Below are 27,819 nucleotides of genomic sequence, written 5' to 3' on the forward strand. Positions count from 1 at the left end.
AATTATACATTTAATCTAACCCTGTTAGTAAAAGTTCACCGCTAATTGTGATATTGTGACCTAGTAGCTTACATTACTAATCTTTAATCATAAATTCAAGGTAAATTAAGTCAAGTTTTTTTTGTTTTGTTTTTTTAATATCCATTTGCATCATTGGATTGCACTTTTTAGATAATGCCAATATAATTGTATTTAATACTTAGGTGACATAGGTGTAGGTCTTATAGATGTAGCTCTTGCATCTTCATATTTAGCGCTTGCTTGCTGATATAATCCCTCACATTTGGTGCATAGCGATGTCCCTTATGGTTGTGTTACTTGATGGAAGAATTATCCTATAGCGAAGGCAAAAGACATCTAGATAAGAAAAGCACCCAAGCAACTTGTGCTTTATGAGAAATGATGAACCCTACTGTAAAATAAAAATTTTGGAGGACACTTTGGAGATCATCATCTAACTGCAGGATCATTTCATTATATTGTAGCAAGCTCTTCGGTATTTCTAATATCCTTATGATTAACTGTAGCAGATCCATTATTCCTTCTATATATCAAACTGTTTCTAGAGACTGTTCTGTAGGTGTATTTTTTTTTATAACCAAGTCTTGTTAATTTGTATACATCTTGGCAAAAGAGTCAGGTGTTGGAATGTTGTCTGCATGCACCCTGATTTTTCCTATCAAGTTGGCTGCTTTGATGTAGTACAAGAAGCACAGAATGTATTAAAATAATCGCTCTCTACTGTTATTGCTCGTGAAATTGATTACTATATATCACTATACAGGTTGAGTTTCCCATATCCAAATATTCCGAAATACGGAATATTCCGAAATACGGAATTTTTTTGGCATGACTGAGATAATGAAATTTTTGATGGTTCAATGTACACAAACTTTGTCTAAGGCACAAATTATTAAAAATATTGTATAAAATTACCTTCAGGCTGTGTGTATAGGGTGTATATGAAACATAAATGCATTTCATTTCTGTACACAAACTTTGTTTGAGCCACAACATTATTGAAAATATTGTATAAAATGACCTGCAGGCTGTGTGTATAAGGTGTATATAATACATAAATGCATTCGGTGAGTATATTTGGGTCCTATTCCCAAGATATTTCATTATGGTATACATATATTCCAAAATACGGAATATTCTGTTATCCAAAATACCCCTGGTCCCAAGCATTTTGGATTAGGGAGACTCAACTTGTATTAGAACGGCATAGATAGAGATCAGTGTGTAATGCTGCCGGCTGCATGGCCCCACCTATGGATCTTTTAAATTTCGTCAGCCAGTAATGAATAAACCTGTGCACCAACCAGGAGAACTGTTAAAACATGCAGTGTAGGACAATGTTTCTCAACTACAGTCATTAGGGACCCCTATCAGCCCCAATGTCTCCATAAATATGTAAAAGTATTGCAACATTTTCCGAGGGAAAAATATAAATTAAATTTTAATACTTATGATCTATGGCCAACTGTGTGGCCACCTGATGACTGATCATCATAATGCTGTCATGATGATGGGCCTTTGATGTGGAGGTCTGGAGCTATAGGGTCTCATTCAGCGCAGGACGCTCGCAAGCAGGTCGATGGCACCCGCATGCGCAAGACGGAGGCTGCTCCGTCGTGCGCATGCGCGAGACCCGGCGAGTGACGGGGAAGCCGTCGCTCGGGGTCTCGCACCAAAGGGTGAGTGACAGCACGCCCCCTTCGGTGTGTGTGACGGGGCGTGGCAGCTACACGACCTTACAGAGCGATTGCTCGATTACGACATCGTAATCGTGCAATCGCTCAGTAAACGGCCGCAAATCGGGCATTTAAATGTCAAAAAAACGACCAGTGATGGGAGTGCCCGCTGGTCATTTTTGACATCTATCATCACCCGTACATGCTGGTCAACCTGATGATGATGTCAGGGGATGATGGATGTGCCTACACTGAACGTTCAGTGTAGGCACATCACAGACTGTGAAACGACAGCACGATTACAATGTCGTAATCGTGCTCTCGTTTCTCTGTCTATTAGTGGATATGCATCTTTACTTTCAATGTTTTGGTAGATCTCTATCTTATATATTTCGCAAACCAAGGAGAAAATGTGCAGAGAGGTGTGGGATTTCTACACAGAACAATATGCTTATTTTGTGTTACAGGAGTGTCAAAATTAGCAGTACTGTGCTGACTAATTGTTACTCAATAATGTTCATGATGCATAGTACTTGCAACCATAACATATTTAACTTCTTGGATTGTGATATGTCCTCTTTAGTGATCAACCAGTTGTGGATTAGCATGTTGCTTTCATTGGGCACGATTCAATTCAGCGCGATGTAAATAGCGATGGGAGATAGCTCCCGGAGCTATTCAATTCATCGCGCTGTTAGGTCGGGGAATGCTCGTTATCGCGCCTTAAACAGGGTGTTTAGGCGCGATAACGGGTATTCCACGACCTAACTTCCCGGTGCGAGGCTGTTTTCCCGGCGCTAAGGGCAGAAAACAGCCTTGCGCCGGGACTTTTGGCGGATTTCTTCTCTCATTCCCGGAGGGATGAGAGAAGAAATCATTAGTCGGACTTGTCAGTGCGGTGTATTGAATAGCTCCTGGAGCTCTCTCCCGGAGCTATTTACATCGCGCTGAATAGAATCGAGCCCATTGTGAATTCATTTATTGTCATTTAAACAGCAATTCCTGTTTTAATTTTCTTTAGATTTCTAGCTAATATGTAGCTGTGGGAAATTAGGGAAAGCAGCCTTTATAAAAGAAAAATGGGTTTTACAGTCAGCACTGTGCTTGTATACAGGTTACTCACAGTGGAAGACCAAATGTGCCTGTCTTTTAATCATTATATCTTATATGGCGCCCTGAATTGTCTGTAGTGCCCTACAGGGAAAATTTACAAAAATGCACAAAATCAATACAATATAAAATTATTCAAACAGACCATAAAAGGTGAAGAATTAGTGAGATAAGACAACTGAGTGGCAGTTATTAGCAGTAGCTCTCAGTGCTGCATGAAGGGTAGACAGAAAGGATTAAGGTGCCCATACACGGTGCGATATAGCAGCCGATCCGACGGATTGGTATGATTTTGCTGCTATATCGTACAGTGTATAGGCATGATATCGGCCAGTGCGTGCGCCCGTGGGGTCGTACATCGCACCTCCAGATCTTACTGCAGGTTCAGTTGATCTGGGGATGCCATGTGCGATCCCTTGCAGCGCTATGCGTGGGGAGGAGGGGGGTGCCAGCATATCGGGCGGTCAGCCATCCGATCGCACCACGTGTGGGGACCGCCGGATATGATGGCCGTCGGAATTCCCCTCACGTCTTAAGGTGCATATCACACCATGTATGGGCGGCTTTAGAGTCGCTATGAGATGGAGTGCACTGGAGACAGGGCAAGAGGGTGGAGGGCCCTACTTGTCAGAGTTTACTGTCTAGGTGAGTGTGGGGCATAACTGGGAGGTCAACTTGGATGAGATGGGGAGGAAGGACAAGAGAGTGTGAGTTAAGAATGTGAAGAGACATGTAGGCTTGAGTGAATGGATTCTTTTCAGGGCATGTTTGAAACAATGCAGGCTAGTACATAGCATTATAGGGTGAGGGCAGTTGAGTTCCAGATGATGGGAGAAGTTGTGAATGCTGAAGTGGGAGTAGGTAATCAGCATGGAGGACAGGTGCCATGGTGTTTCCACTAGGCTGTTTTAGCGGGGAGCCACACCCTGCCTGATTTTGAAATGCTAAAATGCGCTATGCCCTTATGGCAGCGTCATGCTGAAACATCCAGCCAGCTGCTGGGCCGCATTGTCCAACGGGTGGGAAAAGTTACAGTGAACCAGTCACCGCCAGGTGAATAGATGCATTCGCACAGCATCTTTTCACTCTGCAGAGAGCTGGGTACACCTCCTGCAATGACAAAAAGGGAGTGCATCTAAAGGACGCATCCTCTTGTTGGGCGCACGTGCTGGTGCCCATTTTTTACGCCAGGCTCCCTGTCATCCACTGGCCATGGCGCGAGCACTAGGTGCCAGTTATAGGAGGTGTGTGAAGGGTGAGAGGGAGTGTGGATTGAGATGAGGGTAGGGGGAGGAATGATTGATTTATGTGAAAATAAGGATGAGGGTGGATTCTATAGGGAGAGAGAAGCCAGTGAAGGAGATAGAGAAGAGGTTGAATCAGTGCAATGATAAAGGAAGATGAGACGAGTAGCAGCATTTAGGGAAGATTTAGGAGGAAATAGGTGGGAGAAAGACCAGCGAATAAAAGGTTGCAGTAGGTAAGGGTGATTAGAGATTTGGTAGCCTGCAGATGAGGAAGGGTCAAAAATTGGAGATGTTGGAAAAGTTGGGAGATAGCATGAACTAGGTGGTAGTCGAGGATGACACTCAGACAGTGCACTTTTGGGAAAGGAGAGAGTACCATGTTGTCAACAGAGAGAAAGGTGAGTAGGAAAAGGAACCCAAGAATGGGGACACAATAAGATTAGTCTTAAGCTGGGTAGACACCTATACAATCATCGGGCCGTTCATCCAATATCAAGAGAACGGCTGTTGGATTGTATAGGTGTGTACACTGTCCCGATGCAGGAGTGTTAGCCGATAAACGGCTTTTAACGCTCCTGCAACGGTCGGGATCGGAAGGTCACATCTTATGTACTGTTCAATATTTATCGGTCCAACCTCCCAATCCTATAGAAGCCCGTACACACTGTGCTATGTCTGCACAGTGTGTACACGGCTCACAGGCAGCTGACGGGGGTCACACTGGGGACAGTGGGCCTGATTCAGAGCCGCTCGCTCTGACAGAGCGCTCGCTCTGAATCAGAGCCGTTTTTTTTTTTTTTTTTTAGAACGGCCTCCTGGCCGCTCGCATAGCTGTGGGTGACCACCCACAGCTATATTGAGCGGCCAGGAAGACGGTCGCGATGGTCAAGACCATCGCGACCATCGGACTTGCGACGAGACCCTTGTGGTAGGGTCTCGTTGCCGCAAGCCCCGGAGAGATTTCGGCTCTAACAGCTGAAATCTCTCCCACTGACATCACTCGTGATGTCAGTTGGGCCGCCCCCAAATGGAGGCGTTCCCATGGGAACGCCTCTTTTTGGGCAGCCACTGGCCCGCCCACCAAAGGGGGCGTGCTGTCACTCAACATCGACAGCACGCCCCCTTTGTTGCGAGACCCGGAGCGACGGAGTGCCCGTCGCTATCCGGGTCTCACGCATGCGCACGACGGAGCCGGCTCCGTCGTGCGCATGCGAACTGGCCCACCATCGACCCGGTTGCGAGCGCACAGCGCTTGCGACCGGGTCTGAATCAGGCCCAGTGTGCACTGCTGAATGGACCGTTTTACCCGATCAGCCTGCAATCGAAACAGTGTGTACCCAGCTTTAGATATATTAAATTTAAGAAAGCTATTTGTATTAGCATGTGAGAAAGGGGAAGAAGATGAATTAATGGAAGACGGGATTATTGGGAAGAAGCCATAAAATGAAGCAGTAATGTAAATAAAAAATAGAGAGTATAATAAATTGGTGGTTTATTCCCAAATGGAGTAATGGTGCATACACACGGGGCCTGATTCAGACCCGCTCTTAAGCGGGTCGATGTTGCCCAAGTGCGCATGCGCACGACGGAGGCGGCTCCGTCGTGCGCATGCGCGAGACCCAAATAACGACGGCCAAGCAGTCGTTATGGGACTCGCACCAAAGGGGGCGTGCTGTCGATGGTGATTGACAGCACGCCCCCTTTTGGTGGGTGTGGCTGCCCTGACTAGTGATGTCAGTGGGAGTGCTTTTGGCTCTGATAGAGCCAAAAGCACTCCAGGGTTTGCGGCAGCGAGACCATACCATCATTTTGGCCGCTCGCTATAGCTGTGGGTGGTCACCCACAGCTATGCGAGCGGCCAGGAGGCCGCTCCAAAATGAAGGAGGGATGGCCCTGATTCAGAGCGAGCGCTCTGTCAGAGCGTCCGGCTCTGAATCAGGGCCACAGTACGATCTGTACCACCAACGACTTGAAAGATATCTTTCAGTGAAGTCATCGTGCCACATCTCTGAACAGGCAAAGTTGGCGATATCGTCCAAGTTGGCCTACATGCATGGATGATGAAAGATATTCTATGCGGGAATGCGCATCGTTGGTCGTCAGGTTGGTGACTGCAAAAAAGTGAACGATAACTATATGAACGATATCGTTATCATTCATATCGTTCATGAAAGTCGTACCATGTGTACGCACCATTAGAGCTGACTGGTACAGTTACATAAGATATATTCAATCATGCAGATTCAATATATCTTATGTAACAGTGCCAGCCGACCATGTTGCTTTTTCATTATTTTTATTATTATTTCATGCAGTGGCAACGTATTAACACATTAATCATTCAGCGCTATAGTAATGAATTCCCTCCATCACTGCTACAGTAAGACATTTCCCTCCCTCATCTGTGTACTAACACATACCACTCCCTCACCTCTGTAGTAACACATTATCCTCGCTCACCTCTACAGTAACACATTTCCCTTCCTCGCCCGTTTTGTTACACATTCATCATTCCCCACCCTCACCTGTGTAGAAACATAATCCCTCCGTCGCCCGTGTTGTAATACATTCCCTTCCCTCACCCCTTAGTAACACATTTCTCTTTCATCCATTAGGGGACACTGGAAGCTATGACACTGGGGTATAGAGGCATGGTTAGATGGAGCTGGCACTTTAAATAATTTAGATGTGTGAAGCTCCTCCCCCTCTATGCCCCATCAGCCCTCAGTTTAGAAAAATGTGCCATAGGAGCTGGTCACTCAGGGCAGAGTTCCAGCATTTTGCATTAATTTTTATTTAATTCTATCTTATTTTAACTTTTACATAGGCAGTCTGCCTACAGGGACCCTTTGGCACCTATCGTCAGGCGGGAGTGCGCAGGGCTTCTATTAATAGCCTCTGACAGCTCCCCTCCGCATATGAGCCACTGGGAGTGCACAGGGCTTCTCAAAAAAAAATTTGACAGCTCCCCTCCGTAGCCGACACAGTGAGTATGGACAAAACATGGTAAGCTGCATCATTCTCTGGTCAGTAACCTGTGGCCAGACGGCTCCACTCAGCGCTTCTGCGGCTTTCTCTACTATTGCCCACTGCTTCTAGGACATGGAAGCAGTGGGTGTTTATGCTGTGGCGCTAGCGGCAGCTGGAAACAAGCGGCTGCTTGCATATGGCCCGGGAGCTCACAGGCTGCAGACAAAAGTGCTGCTGCAGCTCCCACACGTGTTTCCCCGTCCCCCGCCGAGACCTTCGCTAAGGCGGCTGTCAACACTGTTGGCGCTGGGAGCACACAGGCTTTAGGAAACAGCGCTGCTGCTTCTCCCACACGCGTTCCCCGTCCCCTGCTGAGAGCTTCGCTACTGCGGCTCTCAATATTTTTCCCCCACTGCTTCTAGGACACGGAAGCAGTGGGAGCGTATGCTGGTAAAGCAAACACCAGGCGCTAGCGGCTGCTTGTAAAATTATACACGTGGCGCTGGGATGCAGAAGGGTTGGGGGCGGAGCTTCAAGGTGCGGTGAAAGCGTGGGCTCTCTCTCTGCACACAGGCTGTAACAAACGGCGCTGCTGCTGCTCCCACAGAATCTTACTCTTCTTCTGTCTGTATCTCTCTTCCCAGGCGTCATGTAACAGAGACTACAGGCTACAGTGATTTCTTGAGCACCTTCTGATATCCAAGGGCTGTGAGTACACTGGGATGTTCAAACAGGCTGGTGCTTATAGGGAATCCCTTGTTTGGACAAGGGAGTGGTGTGATTCTCCCCCTTTGTCTCCCATTAGCCTTCTGATCTCTAACTGTATATATTTCCTTTTGAACGTGGGTGGGTTGTGTGTCTCTACCAATGACAAGGCAGCCTCCAAAGCTTCTCTAAAATTGTTTGTTTGCTCTATAAGCAATGATAAAACTTACACAACCAAATCCCACTGGTACCACAATCTGTGATACGTGTACAGTAGAAGATTCCCTTGTTACTATGATTTCCTCGCTTTTCTATGGGCCTTAGCGTGCGTTATGATTTAGTGTTATTAGATTCTGCCTGGGGGGGCAGGATGGACCAGATCAGTGGATATGGGCTCCATTAGTAGAATGCCCTCCACTTCTTTACCGAAATGGTACCACATTAATGTCTGGTACTCAGAGGGTGGAGCCATTACTCTTGGCAGTCAGCAGGTACTTATTTTCCCAGTAGACATAGTACCTGAATCGTTTTATCTATTTGGTAAACAGCAAAAGAAGACTGTTGTTTTTCCCTTTTCACAGTAACATCAGGTCCAGCTTTCTGCGGCCTGGAAGCAACAAGATAAGCATTCCAGATCTGAGACGTTTCGACTTCAATCCGTTTTCTTCATCTATGCTAGAAAAGCGGGAAACCCTTCGACTAGTGGATGCATCCGGTTCTCGGCTATCAAAGAACACTTCAGGTCCCAGGTGCAACGTCAATTATAGACCCTTTGGATCGTAATTAGCACAATTCAGATCAACAATTGTTAGCGCTTGGGTTAACAAGGCTGTAGCCGAACAATTGTTAGCACTTGGGTTAACAAGGCTGGAGCCGCCGTTCGGCGCAGTTCATAATGGGTCTGGACTCCGGTGCTTTCAGAGCAGAGCTACAATTCCTAGCCGAACACATTAGTGAATCGGCAGTGTACCAGGGAGAGGCTTTCATGGATATCAGCCAAATTAGTGCTCGTGCTTCTGCTATTGAAGCCCGCAGAGCTATCTGGCTACGCTCTTGGCAGGCGAACGCAGAATCCAAAGGAGGCGGTGATGGTCTGCAATTCACGGGAGATATGCTTTTTGGTCCAGAACTGGGCTAATGGATATCCCCAGCCACAGGGGGTAAGTTTTCTTTCCTCCCTTCAACTACCCTGTCAACAGATAGACTTCCACGGTCCCACGTTTCTTTCCTTTCGTGTCCCCCAACCCTTTCGTGGTGGAGCCAGGGGTACTTCCACGCACGCATGGGGTGGCAGAAGTAGAGGTCGCCAACAGACAGTAGCACGTCGACAGGAACTACAGCCAGTTGAAAACAGGTGGTGTAACGGTGTCCCGTCCCACTTGGGATCTCCTATGGCAGGAGCTCACTTACTGATTTTTCAACAGATTTAAAAAAAAAAAAAAAAGCCACACCTCTTCGGATCCATGGATTCGCATTTTACTCTTTTGGGTACAGGATAGATTTCGAAGTTTCACCTTCAAATCGTTTCTTCACTACGGGTGGCCAGGTCAGCAGACAAGGCCAAGGTTCTGCAAGTGGCAATTCTGTCTCCTAAAATCGGCAGTGCTGGTTACGGTACATCGTCGGGGTCTGGGGTGCTACTCAAACCTTCTTTGTGGTATCCAGGCCGGACGGGTCTGTCATAAACCTCAAGTTTTTAATCCAGTAGCTGATGGTTCATCGCTTCAAGTTGGAGTCGATTCACTCAGTCCTGCGAACTTGGAACCGGTGGAGTCTCTCATTTCTCTGGATATAAAAGATCCGTATCTACATGTCCCACTTTGGGAACCGGAACAAGCTTTCCTGCATTTTCCGATATTTCACGATCACTATCAGTTTGGGGCGTTGCGGTTCGTTGTATCCTCAGCACCCCGTGTCTTCACCAAGGTCATGTCTGTCATAATTGAACACCTTCGGACATCGGGTGTGACAATAATTCCTTACTTAGTCGACCTATTGATCTAGGCCCCATCGGAATCTCTTTTCTGGGACCACGCCTTACTAACATACAAGACTCTGATGCAGCACAAAGTCTCCAGTTTTCTGGGGATGATCCTGGATACAAGGTTCCAGCGGGTGATCCAACCGGAAGACAAAGCCCAGGACATTCGGCAACTAGTTCAGCTAGCTCTCAGACCGAAGAAGGTGTCTTTACTTATTTGTCTTCACCTCTTAGAAAGATGGTAGCTGCCTTCGAGGTGCTACAATTCGGAGTTCCAGCTGTACCTCCTGACACAGGGTTCAGGGTCTCGCCTACTCCTACATCGGATGATACGATTGGCCTCGACAACCAGGGTGTCTCTCCTCTGGTGGATTCAACCCAACAACCTCTTGGCGGGTCAAAGAGTGTGGGATTGGATAACCATGACAGACGCCAGTCTACGAGGATAGGGAGCGGTAGTCCTAATCTGTCAGTTTCAGGGCCGTTGGTCTCCACAGGAAAGATGTGACCCATGAATGTGTTGGAACAACGCGGCGACCCTCGATTATATCAATTGAACTCGTGGTCGCATGGCTATGCGAGAAGTTGCTTCTCCAGTGGGCCGAGAGTCAGTCAGTGATCCTGTCGGCGGTGTTCTTACCTAGTGGACAACTGGGAAGCAGATTATCTCACCCAGTGTCCTCTAGTGGATGAAAGAGAAAATGGGATTTTGGTACTTACCGGTAAATCCTTTTCTCTGATTCCACAGGGGACACTGGATGCCCACCTCCGCTCTTCGTCTGCCTGTTCGGTTGGTTCTGTATGTTTGGGTAGTTCCTTTTGTTGTGTGATCTTCTCTTTACTCCTGTTGTTCTCATCTCCTCTCGGTCTTCATTTTTTATAAACTGAGGGCTGATGGGGCATAGAAGGGGAGCAGCTTCACACTTATAAATTATTTAAAGTGCCAGCTCCATCTACCTACGCCTCTATACCCCAGTGTTATAGCTTCCAGTGTCTCCTATGGAATCTGAGAAAAGATTTACCGGTAAGTACCAAAATCCCATATTCACGTTGCCCTCCCTCACCTGTGTAGCAACACATTCCCATCTCACTGGTGTTGTAACACATTTTCCTCTCACCTTTGTAGTAACACATTCCTTTCCTCATACTTGTAATAACACATAGCCCTACCTCACCTGTGAGCTATTGAGGAAACCATAAAAACCCATTTTACCACTTTGCAGTGCTGTCTGCCTCATAAGCCAGGTCAGGATCATACAGCTAGTGGTGGCTCCAGAGGTGTGGCTGCAGCTCAGTCTGATATTCAAATAAGGAAGCCACCCCAAATGTGTGGTTCCCCTATTTGAGTATTGGACATTTTCCAAGGGGAGGAAACATTTTAGCCTTTTTCACAGTCTTAGGAGTCGAATTTCGAAAAAACCCTTCTTAGTGGGTGCCTACATTATAGAAGGCATATATTCCCCGATTTACATGTTTCTAGGTGTTTGGCCCGGGCATGGCTGAGTCAATGAGTCAGTCAAGAATTTTTTATATATATATATATATATATATATATATATATATATAATGGGTGTGTGTATGTGAGACACAGCGGCACTCCCCAAATAGAGACTAGTAGAAATCGGGTCATGATAAACCTCTAAGCTTATTTACTTCATATATATGTGTGTGTATATATATATGTATGTATGTATAATTGCTTATTATTCAATTAGATACTACATATTAGGATTTATATGCATCGCCCTTATATAGCATTTCCTAGTACTCAATTGCTTATTATTCAATTAGCTACTACTTATAAGGGAGCCCGGGAGGCTAAGTCAGTGTATCTATTGACTGTACGATGTGCTGATGCCTTTTTGGACTGTCTTGACAATGACCCTCAGGGGTCGAAAAGTCAAGTTGTGATACTTACCCTGTTGAATTAATAAAGCCTTCATTTTACTTATACTGGTTAGTGCCCTGTTTTGGTCCAAGTGACCATAACTTATATATACAGTACATTTTATATATATATAGTGATCCCGCAGGATTTGGGGCAGGCAGTGTGCACCGGTGCTGGGGCAGTATCCCGCTCATGTCCAAATAGGGGGCACGGACAGATGGTGGACAGCGGCACCGCTGACGTCACTGTTGGGGGCGGTACGGCCCCACCAATGTCACAAATTGAGGCGTGCCCATCCTGTGGAGTCACTAATGGGGGGTGTGCCCAGCAACTACTGAGGTGCTGAGCTTCCCCCAAGCTCTCCCTTAATGTGAATAGATGCCGTGCGCATGAGCATGGCATCTATTCACGTAGCGACAGAACGGCAGCGGCCAGGCTGCTTTAGCAGGACGCCACTAAATCGTCAATTATCTAAATCGTCAATTATCTAAATGCAAGGAATCTGCATAATAAAGATAACTTAATATATAGTTATATTATTATGTAGATTCTTTGTATTTAGATAATTGAATAGTGTATAGTTCTTGTGCTTTACAGTCTGGGTAACAGTTACCAGGCAACCGACATCACACACAGTGCGACTTACGCGCTACTGACGTAGTAGGAAGCCGTGAGAGGGAGACGGCTCGGTTTCTTTTAGGCACTGGGTGAAGGTATTTAAAACTTGTGGTTATATGATTGTCCTGATGAAAATGTAAATTGATATATTTAAACATTGACCCAATTGCCTGTACCCTGGGCTTTTTTGCAATGAAACCCTGAGAGTGCTGCAGCTTGTCTGTGAAATTATAGAATATATATATATATATATATATATATATATATATATACACACATACAATGTGTGTATGTATATATATATATATATATCTATATATATTAGGGATGTGCAGGCTCGGTTTTACTCGGATTTACTCGGTTCTTATCGCCACTTTACCGCAAATTCGGATTTATTATATTGGCTATCCAAAACACATGATAGGCGATAGCCAATAAAATGCCGTTTAAAGATCCGACTTGTTTAGTCATGGCGTGTCATGTGAAAGTGATAGGTTTGCATTGTTTTTACAAAGCACAATATAGTAGAGGTGCTGTGCAGAATCTCCTCTTTAGCAATGACACACCCTTATCTGCTCTGATTCGGGGGCGTTTTAAGAGAGGAGGGGGCCCATGTGTGCAGCCTCCGTTTGGGACCCCTCCTCTCTGTCGGCGGCACTAAGCGCTGTAGACTCTGGCTTCATGCCAGAATCTACTGCGCATGCTTGGGTCTCTGTGAAAATTACACCCGCGCCTACTTTCCCGGGGACAATTTTACTGCGAATGCGCGGATCACTGGGAAAATGGCCGTCATTTTCCCAGTGAGTGTTTGCTGCTCTGCAGCGCCGGTCCGGCTATGTGGAGCAGAACTTTGGGAATCGGCGGAGAGGTAAGTATAATTACCTATGGGTGCAGGGTGTGCGGTGTGGGCCCCCCTGGACCCAGGGGCACGTGTGCACCGCATACCTTGCGCTCATTATAAAGACGCCTATGCTCTGGTTCACCTACATTTCCTCCCAAGTGGATTGGTTTTTTAGAGCAAGATGATCGTGTGTGTCCCAGCCGATAGGCAGAATGAAGTTGCTCCTTGCTTAAGTTGCAAAAGCAAGATTTCATTTTGTAGACCTAGATTATTAAAATGAGAAGAGAGGGCACATTTTCTTGGTGGTTGTGTGGAATGGTGTATAGCCTCTGAGTTGGCATTGATCGGGTCTTATTTTAATGGTATAAATTTTGTACTTTCCACTTGCATTTCGGAGAAACGTATTTCTAGGTGCACTTTTCCCAATTTAAATAAAAGCTTTAAACACCCAAAAGTGCCATATGTAATAAAGACAGGGCTTATGTCCCCAACTCTTATATCTGTAAGCCGGTATGCATTCTCGGCATCCCGGTGGTCTGGATGCCGACGCTCCTATTACAGTCGCTGAAATCCTGATGCCAGTCAGAAGCCCAGTGTTGTCATCCCGACCGCCGAGACACAGAAGGTAAGTATCAGGCTGTTAGGGGGGGTAGGTTTAGGGTGCAGTGTTAGGTACTAAGGGGGGAGGGTTAGGCACTAGGGGGGGATGATTAGGGTTAGGCACTAGGGGGGGAGGATTAGGGTTAGGCACTAGGGGGGGAAGATTAGGGTTAGGCACTAAGGGGGGAGGGTTAGGCACTAGGGGGGGAGGATTAGGGTTAGGCACCATAATGGGGGGGTTAGGGTAGGGAGAGGGGGAAGCGTTAGCATACCGACGAACAAATGTCAGTGTGTTAACTCTTTTGAGATGCCGCGTCTGGATTCTAACTGCTGAGATCCCCAGCGCCGGCTTCTCATACCGATTCCCTGTAAGCCATAAGTGGTGATAAACCAAACATAAAATAAGCTGAAGAGGGTGATTTCATGAAGGGTTGGCTATAGGGTGGCAGAAGTGTGTACTTTGATGTGATTTTATCACAGTGCACCTCTTGTGATATTTTCCACCTCTCCACAAACCTTCGTGTCTCTCGATTTTGAGGCATTTTAAGAAGATAGGAGAGTAGGCAAAGGGAAGAATTCTGTTCCGTTCACCCCATATTGAACAGACAGAAGCTGACCTTAAAATAGAATTCAGTAATCGCTATACAGAGTAGAGTATATAAACATGGACTTTGAAAGGAACAGCGAATGAAAGTTGGTAGCATTCTTTTCTTCTGTTTATACTTCATCCTGCAAATTCCTTCTCATTTCCATGTGTATGAATTTTCCATTCTTGATAGCACAGGACTAAAATGTCCAGGTGCTGCATCAAAAGCTCACAGATCCCTAACCTGAACTCAGTTTGTGCTCTATTCCAGTGGTTCCAAAACTTTCTCAAATCACAGCGCCCTATAGCTTCAGCGTTTCTCTTTTTCATGGCACTCCTAGAGCAAAAGTTTATTGTTGAGATATATTCTGTAAAAATGATAAATTAAGTAAATTGTGTTTATGTCAGCTTTAGGTTCAGATATACTGTTGTGCTTCTTTGCCCACAGATTTTATCCTAGGCAAAACTAGTGTTAGTAGTTGCCAATCACATTGACCATAAATCATTTGGTTTGGGACTGGAACACCAGTGCTTTTCGACACCCAGGGGCGCCACGACACCCTATTTGGGAACCACTGCTCTATTTGATACTCGTTGAAAGGTGGAGCTCAGGTAGAATAATAGTGGCACATTGTAGAACTGTGATATCACAATTTACTCTTATTCATATTGTCAGTGTTGTGGAACATTTTAATTTCTCATTGTTTTGTTCTGTAACCAGTCTGTAGGTTTTCCCTATATTAAGTGTATTTCTCTACCTCTGCACGGGGGAGGGGGGAGGGAGGCACAGAAAAAAACATGAATTTGTTGAGAAAATGCGTCACAAATTTGTAATTGAAGTGCAAATTAAATTTGTTGTGCGAATTTGCCAGGAAAACGGATCTCAGGGCCCAATTGGCTCCTAATTGAATTGACTTCTTTGTGTCTTCTGCTTCATGTCATTGTAAGTCATTTGTTTGTATCATGATCTTTTCTGTGTACAGTACTTTTATAATATGTTATGCTTTATAAATAAAAGATCATGATGTCCATTCTGTCACATGAGCAATTTTTGAACAATGGCTATTTCTACATAGAAGAACGCTATGTTCTAAAGTCTACCTAGTGACATGGAATAAGTAATGGCAGACATGAGTCCCCAGTTGTACAAGAGTACTTTACAACTTAGTGCTGCATTATGTTCCTACAGCGCAATTCAATTCTTTTTGCCTCTAGCTGACCCCCCTCACGCCCAATAGAGCTATTCAATTGTTGCTCCTGCCGGGTGCGATCAGCTGTCGGTGGCAGCATTTCAGCTTGCACCCTCTGGGGTGCTCCGAAAAGTGGTTAAATGTGTTTTGTTAATGACTTCTCATCTGAACAACATATGCATATCTTTAGAAGATATTACACACCACAGTGCCTCCAATACATAATATGCCACACCACAGTGCCGCCAATACATAGTACGTCACACCACAGTGCCTCTTATATATAGTATGCCATACCACAGTGCCTCCGATACATAGTATGTCACACCACAGTGCCTCCATCACATAGTATGCCACACCACAGTGCCTCCAATACATAGTATGCCACATCACAGTGCATACCAATACGTAGTATGCCACACCACAGTGCCTCCAATACGTAGTATGCCACACCACAGTGCCTCCAATACATAGTATGCCACATCACACTGCACCAATATATAGTATGCCACATCACAGTGCACTCAAACTGTGTCTGTAAAACTCATAAGGGTAAAAGGATTGGTTAGAGCGCTGTTACCGTAGTGAACTATGTGTATATATAACGATAGACACTAAGGGGGCAATTCACTTGTTTGTTTTAGCCTCGCTAATTAATGGGCGCCCATTGTAGCAATTGAATTTTTGGGGGGGTCCATTAATTTTCTCACTTGTCGCACTCAATAAGACTGGGTTTATCTGCGAAAAACGGCTATACCACCCAAACCACGGACTTACCGCACATTTCTGCGCGCCACCGTAGGAGGCTGCAAGCAGAAGTGCCGGTAACTATTACGCCCGAATGGAGCAACAATTGAATTGCTCCGCCGGGCACCCATTAGTCAGAGCCGCAGGCAAAAACGATTGAATCGCCACCTAATAAAGGTAAATGTAGAATTGTTTATTAGATGTTAATGTCAGTCACAATGTTCCTACAATATGTCCTAAAACATTTGCACAAGTGTGGACTGGATCAAGGTGTTAAATGTGTCCCAATGTGCAAGCATTAACACCATGTGGGAGTGAAGCAGCTGCTGGGATGAAGGACTTTTCTGTAGGGAATACCTTCCTTGTGCAGTTTGTAATAATTATATCTTGCTATATATTCCTTATAATACTATGTAGCCAATAGCCGGCCCCCCCAGTGTGTTCATAATTTTGGTAGATAACGGGTGCAGCCCCAGCTCACTGGTGACACTTACTGGTAAGTCCACCGTTGTCATCACAATCAGGATTGCTACTTTCTGTCTTCTGCTGGGAGGGTTAAGCAGATGCTGCAGCTTCCGTTGTGTTAGTTTCCACAAAAATGGTGGAATCCTGTTGGCAGTGAGAATAGACCCCTTGTGCTTCATATAAACTGTAGTAGAGGTGGCTCCTTGTTGTATCCTGAGGCAATGTGCCATATGTATGCAGTAAAGCATCCTGAGACCATTCATGTGTGGGGTTGCTTCTCAGCCAAGGGAATGGGATCACGCACAATTTTGCCTAAGAACACAGCCATGAATAAAGAATGGTACCAAAACATCCTCCAAGAACAACTTCTCCCAACCATCCAAGAACAGTTTGGTGACGAACAATGCCTTTTCCAGCATGATGGAGCACCTTGCCATAAGGCAAAAATGATAACTAAGTGACTTGGGGAACAAAACATCGAAATTTTGGGTCCATGGCAAGGGAACTCTCCAGACCTTAATCCCATTGAGAACTTGTGGTCAATCCTCAGAGGCTGGTGGACAAACAAAAACCCACAAAATCTGAGGAATGGGTGGCCGTCAGTCAGTATGTGGCCCTAAAGTTGATTAACAGCATGCCAAGGTGAATTGCAGAGGTCTTGAAAAAGAAGGGTCAAGACTGCAAATGTTGACTCTTTGCATAAACTTAATGTAATTGTCACTAAAAGCCTTAGACACTTATGAAATGCTTGTGATTTTACTTCAGTATACCATAGTAACATCTGACAAAAAGGTCTAAGAATACTGAAGCAGCAAACTTTTGGCCATGGGTGTACAGCAATACTAAAGTTGCATGTTTTTAAGATCCCCTCGGTGCCACAAATGAAATGATTAGCGCCATCTGTTTATCTTTTAAAATGTGTCAGTCAGTAATGAATATACTTGTGCACCAACTAGAAGATCTGGAAGACATACACTGTTAGGTGTGCACTAATATTTACTAGGGGTGTGCACCGGCCACTTTTCGTGTTTTGGATCTGGATCTTTCTTCGTGTTTTGGATCTGGATTGGTTTTGCCAAAACCACCCTTCCGTGTTTTGGGTTCTGGGTTTTGTGTTTTGGATCTGTATTTTTTTGAAAGAAAGCATAAAAACAGCTAAAATCACAGAATTTGTAGGTTTTTCTGCTCCTATGCTATTATTAACCTCAATAACCTTAATTTCCACTCATTTCCAGTCTATTCTGAACACCTCACAATAGTGTTTTTATGTCCAAAAGGTTGCACCGAGGTAGCTGGATGACTATGCTAAGCGACACGAGTGGGCGGCACAAACACGTGACCCATCTAGGCGTGATACTGCAGTGGCAGACAGGATGGCAGTTTGAAAAACTAGGGCCCAAACTGTACATAATGCAAAGAAAAAAAAGAGGTGCAAGATGGAATTGTCCTTGGGCCCTCCCACCCACCCTTATGTTGTATAAACAGGACATGCACACTTTAACAAACCAATCATTTCAGCGCCAGGGTCTGCCACACAACTGTGGCTGAAATGATTGGTTCGTTTGGGCCCCCACAAAACAAGCTGGCAATTAATCTGTCCCTGCACAAACTGGCTCTACGGAGGCAAGAAGTCGTCCTCATCCTCCTCATCCACAGATTCCTCACCCTCTTCAGTGTGTACATCCTCATCCTCACAGAGTATTAATTCGTCCCCGCTGGAACCACAAGTCCCTCTGTACGTTCTGGAGGCTGGTCTCCCTGGAAGAGTTGATAATTCATTTTATGAACATCATCTTCTCCACATTTTGTGGAAGCAACCTCCTACGCCTTTCGCTGACAAGGTTCCCGGCTGCACTAAACACTCTTTCGGAGTACACACTGGAGGGGGGGCAACTCAGGTAAAATAGAGCCAGTTTGTACAGGAACCTCCAAATTGCTTCTTTTTCCTGCCAGTACAGGTACGGACTGTCTGACATGCCTACTTGGATGCTGTCACCGATGTAATCCTTTAACAGACAGACGCACGCTTGTCGCTGCTGCTTTGAGGATGCAAGTGCGGCTACAGCCCACACAATTCACAAAGACAGAAAAAAAAAAAAAAAGAATATTTTTATTTTTTGTGTAGCCCACTTTGAGGGTTACACCACCCTTTAACAGACAGACGCACGCTTGTCGCTGCTGCTTTGAGGATGCAGGTGGAATCTAGACGGGATTTGGAACCGGGGACACACTACCTCCATCAATTGTCTAAATCCCACTGCACTAATGGCGGATACCAGACGCACGTCTAACACCAACATAGCAGTCAAGGCCTCAGTTATACGTTTTGCTTCAGGATGACTGCTGTCGTACTTCATCCTCATCGCTAGGGACTGTTGGAGGGTCAATTGTTTAGTAAAAGTAGTGATGTTCCTACTTCCTCTCTGGGATGATGAACAACTCCCAGCAGCAGCAATAGCACTAGGAGGAAGTGGTTCTTGATCTTTCCCTATTTTATTTTTATCGGAGAAAGTTTGGTCCTCCATTTATGTTATATTGATATATACGTGCGGCTAAAGCGCACACAAACACAGAAAATATTTTTTTATTTTTGCTGGAGAGTAGTGCACTTTGTGGGTTACACCACCCTTTAAGAAATGAGCCAGCCGGCTCTTTACTTATGGGACACAGGCGCACGCTTGGCGCTGCTCCTTTGTTGATGCACGTGCAGCCACAGTGCACACAAGTCACAAACACAGAAAATATATATTTTTTTGGTTTGGAGTGTACTTTGGGGGTTACAGCACCCTTTAACGGTCAAGCCAGCCGGCCCTTTACTTATGACACAGGCGCACGCTTGGCACTACTTTGTTGATGCACGTGCGGCTACTGCTCACACAATTCACAAACACAGAAAATAATTTTTTTTTTGGTTTGGACTGGAGTGTACTTTGGGGGTTACAGCACCCTTTAACGGTCAAGCCAGCCGGCCCTTTCTTATGACACAGGCGCACGCTTGGCACTACTTTGTTGATGCCCGTGCGGCTACTGCGCACACAATTCACAAACACAGAAAATATATTATTTTTTTAACACTTGGGGGGAGCACCCCTGATGGACAGAGCACCCCCTGGACAACACTACAGCACCCCTTTAGGACTGGGACACTGCACAGGACTTTGGAGTGGACACAGCTCCTATGGAGAACTGACTGCACAGCACAGTCCAGCCAGCCCCTATGGACTTTGAAGTAGTGGACACAGCCCCTATTAACAACAGCAGCACAGCACAACACAGCCAGCCCCTATGGACTTTGAAGTAGTGGACAACAGCAGCACTACACTACACAGCCCAGCCCAGCCAGCCCTAACTCCCACCCTCCCTCTTCACTGTCCACAGCCGAGTGAGAAAATGGCGCCGACGCGGGTACCTTATATAGGATCCAAAACCCGCGAGACTCGGAAGGCGGGATGATGACGTTTTGCCTCGATTTCAGATCCGAGTCAGGCGGGAAAAGTCGAGCCTGACTCGGATCGGACTCGGATCGGGGGGGTTCGGATTTCAGAAATCCGAACCCGCTCACCCCTAATATTTACCATCTGTAGTGTTGATTATTAATACTGTATAATAATTAGGGATGTGCAGGCTCGGATAGGTTCGAGTTTGCACGTGGAGTTCGGATTTTTCCCTCCAAAAAAACGGAACTCAGAAAGAGGCAAAACGTCATCTTGCATGGACGAACATCATCATTCCTGGACAAAAGTCCAGGAATGATGATGTTCATCCATGCAAGATGACGTTTTGCCTCTTTCTGAGTTCCGTTTTTTTGGAGGGAAAAATCCGAACTCCACGTGCAAACTCGAACCTATCCGAGCCTGCACATCCCTAATAATAATACACTATCCAGTACATAAGGAGACCAATCTGTACATATATATCTGGGGCAGTTGAAGGTAATTTGTCATTATGGGGTATTGTGTGTAGAATTTTGAGGACAAAAATGAATTTATTCCATTTTGGAATAAGGCTGTAACATAACAAAATGTGGAAAAAGTGAAGCTCTGTGAATACTTTCCGGATGCACTGTACATATCCGAAGTTTGTGGGTCTGCGCATGCACAGGACCCGTTCTGCGCATGCACAGAACAAGTCCTAATTGTTAGCACGCAGTGCCCCTCAAGTTACAGCATGATTGACAAGCAGCTGTTTGGAGCGGGGAGGGGGTGTCGCCTGTGTTCCCGAAAACTGGAGCGTGTCACCCCAGTTTCCTGGGAGTGCCGAGACTAGGGTCTTCAGATTTCTTGGCCTCGCAAGTGGACAGGACAGCCAGTCTTGGTAAACTTCAGCTTACTCAGATGGCCAATGCCGGAAACATTGTGACCAATGGTCGCGATGTTGATCTGACACTGTATCTTCGTAAGTAGCACTCAGATCTGCGATGCCTGCAAGAGGCGTCTTTTCCCCTCCTGTGATTCTCTGGGTGAAGCACGGAATATTTATATAAGTAAATGAACTGTTCCTATACAACATATTTGTACAAGACTAAACCAAATGTAATATGTAGGAGAATGACAGGTTAGTAGGGAAAGGTATCCGGACTATAGATAGACCGTAAAAAGGTTGACATATTCTTGTCAACCAGATATTAGACAGTCAATAGGTCGACACACTAAAGGTTGATATGGAAGAAGGTCGCCGTGTACAAATGGTCGACACAAAAAATGATTGCCACTTTTTTTTTTTTTTTGCTAGGGTTAGGCACTGACCCCGACGGTTATGGTTAGGCACTAGAAGGGACAGTTAGAGTCAGGCACCAGGAGGGGGGGTTAGGGTTAGGTACCAAATGGAGGGTTAGGATGATTAGGGTTAGGGAAAAAAAGTGTCAACCTTTTGACCCTGTCGACCATTTGTACATGTCGACCTTTAGTGTGTCGACCATCTCTGTCAACCTATTGACTGTCTAACATCGGAGGGTATATTTACTAAAGTGAGAGTTTTTAGAGGTGGTGTTTTTTCCCATAGCAACCAATCAGATTCTAGCTATTATCTTCTAGAAGGTGCTAGATAAACGTTAAGTAGAATCTGATTGGTTGCTATGGGCAACATCTCCATTTCTAAAAACTCTCTTTAGTAAATATACCCCCTGGAGTCTATCTAGACACTGTCAACCTTTTTGCTGTTTATCTTTTAAACCACACCCATAGGGAAAGACAGAAATGTTTTTTACATGTATGTTGGAATATAGAGCATGTTGTTCCCATGAAGGAAAAACACTTTAGGGCTAATGTTATTGTTAGATGTTTTTTTTTTTATGTAATTATGTTATGTGATATGCATAACTAGTATGTGGACTCTACCATAGCCAGGGTAAACAAAGGTCACTAACATTTACGGTGTGGGTCTATAATATCCTCTTTTTGTGTACTAATTGGGAATACCAATTACTAGTATTTTAATAATATTTTGTTGCTTACATTTAAACAGTAATAGTAGGCCGATATTGTAGATTACTGTAAAGCAGTTAAAGCTACAATGTTAATTTTGCAAATAATCATTAAAAAGAAAAAATAAGTAAAACTGATTCATGGAATTTATTTTGGTTCTATCCCAAAGAAGTGATAAACCACTTCTGTGTGCATTTGTATCGGTATAAATGATGACATAATGCTTTTGCTATAATACTTGCACAAACCTGGATGTATAACAACTTGCTTTTGGTTGCAATGTTTTACAGTTACATGAAAACGGATAAAGACCATGGCACGTCTAACAAAGAGGCGACAGGCAGATACAAAAGTCATTCAGTACTTATGGACAGCCATAGAAGTGATACGAAACCAGAAACAGATCGCAAATATTGATCGTATTACTAAGTAAGTCCTAGTCTCAAATAATAATATTTTCCTTATTACTATCTGGTGTAATAATGAGAGATTTGGCAGATGTGCTGTAAACATATTGTGTATTACTATTACTCTGATTGAAAAATATTGTATACAAGATCTGTTCATTTCTGAGTATATCCATTGCCATTCAGGAATGTAAGTTTCTGGGTAATGACACTTAAACTTAGGGCTTGATACTATTAGGTGTATGCTGTGTTCCAGAACACGATCCTGCATAGCATCTAGATTGCAGGTTTTTGTTCACTTTACAGAGGTGCGCACAAAAATCAGCATTTTAGGTTTTTATTCATGAGTTAGCTAATTTTTAGTAGAGATGAGCGGTTCGGTTTTACTCTATGTTCGGCTCTCAAAAACTGCATCATATTTAGTGTTCACTCTAGCTCTGGTGGCAGGCAGGGCGCCGGAACTAGAGAGGGCACTTCCGCGCGCTCCCAAAAAGGGGGCGTGGTCATTGAAAAGGGGGAGTGTCTATAAGACGCATCCCCTTTTCGTCACTCTTGGGGGTATGCCCGGCACTTACGGACACGCCGGGCAGTCCCCAAGCGCTGCTGACAGGTAGAATAGATGCCGGGCGCATGCGCCCAGCGTCTATTCACCGGGGGTGACCGGGTCGCCGCACATTTCCCCACCCACGGGACACTGGGCCCCTCAGGTGAAGACGGCACCCGCAGGCTGTCTTAGTGGGGCGCTGCGCGTTTAGGGCAGGGCGCTTTTTGCCCTCCAGAAGGAGGGCAGGGTCCAGCGCCCCGCTAAAACAGCCTAGCGGGAACGCTAATATTGACTATCCGGCTCACGTGTTTTGGATAGCCAATAAGAGAAATCCGAGCTTGTGCTAATTTGTTGAAGAACATACTCAAAACGAAGCGCTCATCTCTAGTTTTTAGTACATGACATGGACTTTAACTGTTCTCGTTCACGAAGACTGTTTCAGACTTATTGCTTTATCGGTGAAGTAAGGGTTTTCTGGTCAGCACATCTTTAACCACATGCCTTGCACGGTCCTATCAGATGCGACCACACCAGGCTGGGCTTTCACTGATATGGTCGCATCTGATGCATCCAGTCAGAAATGCTTACTGGGCGGCTGCCTAAAGATAATCTTCCAGCAACTACCAATCTCAGAGTGACCTCCCTGCCCCCTGGCACCCACAGCTCTGCTCCCAGTGTGCCTCCAATCACTGTTGGCCACAGAGCAACCATGGCTCACAATAATCGCTGCTTCTCTCCTGTTGTGTCCCAATCACTGTGGCCAGCAGTGAGCAGGCTAGCGGCCATTCATTCGGGAGAAAAACACTCCCCGGTCTTCGGGTGGTGCTTTTGAACAAGATCCTTTAGTTCACATAGGAAAAAAATAAGACAAATGGCTCCCTCTAGTGTAGTATATTAGTGAGTGTTTACAAATGTGAACATTTCCAAGTGCACACGTACTGTGTATACAAGTAATTACCGCCTTAAATATGTCCAACATTTTTCTTTAGTTTTTACATCTCAGGTATATGCTGCAGCATTCAGCCTTCAGCCAGCTCTTCTGGCTCCAAATATAAAAAATAGTTTTAGCATATTTATTACACAAAAAAACATAACATGCATACATTTAAAAAATTCAATAGAGCATATCTGAGCAAAAGATCACACTCATCCCTGCATTCAGTTTTTCTCCCTCACCAACAGCTAAACTTTTTCAAGAGGCGCTGCAGCATCCAAGCATGCCATCTGCGACAGTCACATTATGGGTCACGTAGTTATGCAGTGTGCCCAGCCCTGGCCCACCTCAGAACTTGTTAGAGGATGTGGCAGCCAGGTGCCCGGAGGCAAGATAGTAGTTGGTGCCCCCCTTATAAACATTCCAACCCCTGCAGCACTGAAATACACACTCTCCTCACCAACACCCCAACCTCAGCGTGAAAATACTTACAGAAATTTGCCAGCATTTCCACCATCGGAACTTATGAACTGTTGTTCTTTACAGAGTACCTTACGCCTCCAGTAACTTCATAGGTTTAATTATTGTGAATGTTGCTTCACTCCACTAAATGACTGCCCCTCTATGTGCAAGTAACTGGCGCTAAATTAGGACTGGACAGAAACAGTTTTAAAAAAATTGCTGCATATCATTTTAATCAGCAGAAGCTGCTTGTGCGTGCTATTCGCATCACTGTGCGAATAAGACACATTTGTAGGTAAAAAGTTGCACGAAAAGACGCTTTGCGCTACCGAGTCAAAGTGCTCGCGCTTACGTGTTACTCCACTTGTAACGCACGGAGGATAGATGTATGTGGACACATCAGTACCTATTTCAGTCCCTGGAATCCAGTTTTCAGCATGGCCAGATGCTGTTATTAATAATTTAAGCACACCCAGGGTCAAATTGGGAGATTAGTCAAGAAGAGACAGTATATCTTGCTGCAGCGATAGTGGAATATTATTTTGGTTGGGCACGGGTTGGTGTGTAATCCATTTTGTGGCGACACGTGCTTGTGTAATCTTTTTGTGTTGAAGACACTGGTTATGTATTGGGCACAGGTTGTGTATATGTAACATATCGGTCATTTGGGCTGAATAGTATTTCATATAATTATGTGTTTTGTTATTAGGTGGGAAGCTAGTACCTACCAAAGTACCACTACCCTAAAAAAATGTTTGTGTGGCTCACATGTTTTTATATACAAAATCGCTGGCTCCTAACTTCTGTCTCTGATTCCTGACTAACAAGTTAAAGGCATGCAGGGACAGCTGTATGCACAATACATTGCCTGCTTTGACTTGTTAGTCAAATCATACAAGAGCTACTGTTTATTGTTCAATACAGAAACATTTAACTAAATTCGCTCAATACGAATGTGCCATCTTGCAAAGATCTCTCTGATGAAACCTACACAGTACCTTGTTAATAACACCTCTCTGTATGTCCCTGAGGGTCCTAGCTCACTTACAGTGGAGATAACTGGGACGCACAGGCACACCCTTAATCACGGCAGTTCTGAATCAAGCACTCTAGTGAAATCTTACCATAACACTTTCTCTGGGTGCCACCAAGCAGATTAAGGGAGGATGTATCAAACCTAAAGAGCATAGGTGGAGAAGCTGCCCCTAGCAACTAATCCGCTTCTAGCTGTCATTTATCTTGCAACTTCTATAAAAGAGTAGCTACAATCTGATTGGTTGCCATGGGCAACTTCCCCACATTTTCTCTTTTAGAAGGTTTGATGTATCTCTACCTAGTTGAGAAATGTCAGTTGGCATGAACTGGTATCGGACCGGCACACGTATAAATTATTGTCATCCAGTGCCATCAGCCCCAAAGAATTGGCTGAAGACCATGCAAACTAGCCATTTTGTGTTATTGTGATGATTTATTATTTATTGGATACATTTTGAAAACAATTTATAATAGAAATATTAATTAGGGAGGTTCATTATAGTTGAATTCTATTTGCTGAAAGCTGTATAGTAGCCAGTTCTGTCCCCATGTTCTACAACTCTCTATTATACAACAAACCTCTCCAACATTTAGTAATAAATTCTATAACAACCTACTGTAGATGTCATATTCGTGTCTAGGTGTTCCGCCAAAGCGATCTTCTTGAGGGCTCTGAACTATTTTTGAGTTATTCTCGAAGCCTCGCGGCATCTTACTATGTGACTGACTAATTCAAGTTATTCACCTTGAACACAGATAATAACATATGTTTTAACAGTGCATTACTGGGAGTGCTGAAATGGGAATGGGTATGATATACCGGCCATGCGGCCGGCGGTTCGATTCCCGTCAGCGGCAGCCCGACAGGAGCAGAGTGCGAAGCAGCGGAAGCCCGACAGCGCTGGAAATCCCGATCGTGGCTAGCTAAGTATCTGCTAACCTAACCTCCCTAACCCTCCTTAGGGGTGCCTAACCCTAACTTCTCCCCCAAGTGCCTAACCCTAACCACCCCCTTCCCCGCTGCCTAAACCTAAGTCCCCCGGGGGGGTGCCTAACCCTAAGTCCCCCCCGGGGGTGCCTAACCCTTCCGTCCCCCTAGCCTAACCCTCCCGGGGGGGTGCCTAACCCTAAGTCCCCCCCCGGAGCCCTAAACCTAACCCTCCCCCCCCAGCCCCTGTGCGCTCGCGGCGCCCCCGGCATCACTACGATCGTGATGCCGTGCGCTGGTCTCCCGGCGTCGGGGAAATGCGGGCGTCTACATCTAGACGCCCGGCATTTCACCCATGCCGGGATAAGACAGTCGGGAAGCCGGCTGCCGGTATTTAGGCAGTTGGCTTCCCGATTGCTTCCCCTGAAATGCACGCACTGTGATTTTATTTTTAGGTTTGGTCTCAGTACAAGTAGGGTGAGAATAGGATCAAATGTAAGACAAAAGGAAAGTATAGTAATAAAAAAATAGAGAGAGAAAAAGGAAAAAAATCTGTGTTATACATTTATAGCTTAAACAATCAAAAAGTTCCGCTGTTCCTTACAAAGTACATCAATAAATGAGCGGACAAGAAAACAGTGACTTGCAGTAGAAAACAATGCAAGACAAGGACATGGTTTTATAAACATTTCTGCAGCGATCATAACACTTTTTAATAAGATGCAGAGCATTAGCAACCAAGTGTTAGGTGCCCTTGTGGGGAGATAGGAGTAGACAATAGTATGAGTAAGGGAAGGAGAAGCACATGAGGGAAGAGGGCCCTGCTCGTGAGAGCTTACATTCTATTAGGATGAGCGCTGGAAGGCTTTGATGCCTTAGTAGGCCTTGAGAGCCCGTTTGAAGATTTGTAGAGAGGTGGAGGGGTATATTTACTAAAAGGCGGGTTTTTAGAAGTGGAGATGTTGCCCATAGCAGCCAATCAGATTCTACTTAACATTTATCTAGCACCTTCTAAAAGCCAATAGCTAGAATCTCATTGGTTGCTATGGGCGACATCTCCACTTCTGAAAACCTGCAGTTTAGTAAATATACCCCAGAGAGTCTGACAGGGAGATGGAGAGAGTTACAGAGGTAGGGAGCAGTACAGGCAAAATCTTTAAGGCGAGAGTATGAGGTAGTAATCAGTTAACAGAAGAGGCGGCATGTTGAGCGAAGTGGGCGAGCAGGAGTGTGAAGGGAGATGAGATCAGAGATGTAAATGGGAGTAGTTTGAGTAAGGGCTTTGTAAGTGAGTGTAAAAACCTTGAATTGGGTTCTGCAGGGGAAGGGGAGCCAGCTTATAGTAGAGGGGAAGCAAATGTAGAACGTTTGGAGAGGAAGATGAGCTGAGCAGCAGCATTGAGGACAGATTGGAGGTGAGAGGCCAATATAGGAGGAGGTT

The 27,819-nt window shown here is 45.1% G+C and overlaps 1 protein-coding gene across 3 annotated transcripts in view; it reads left to right on the plus strand.

The window, feature by feature from the left end:
* Nucleotides 1–27,819, plus strand: part of ZMYND11 (zinc finger MYND-type containing 11) — a 145,534-nt gene that overhangs the window by 12,699 nt on the left and 105,016 nt on the right. For all 3 annotated transcript variants that reach the window (XM_088445435.1, XM_088445436.1, XM_088445437.1), the window contains exon 2: nt 22,359–22,497. In XM_088445435.1, coding sequence (XP_088301561.1) covers nt 22,382–22,497 — 116 coding nt within the window. In that variant the 5' untranslated portion in view covers nt 22,359–22,381. The remainder of the gene's footprint in view (nt 1–22,358; nt 22,498–27,819) is intronic.

The sequence above is a fragment of the Taudactylus pleione genome, unplaced genomic scaffold (assembly GCF_031769625.1).
Source record: "Taudactylus pleione unplaced genomic scaffold, aTauple2 ptg000380l, whole genome shotgun sequence".
NCBI lineage: Eukaryota > Metazoa > Chordata > Amphibia > Anura > Myobatrachidae > Taudactylus > Taudactylus pleione.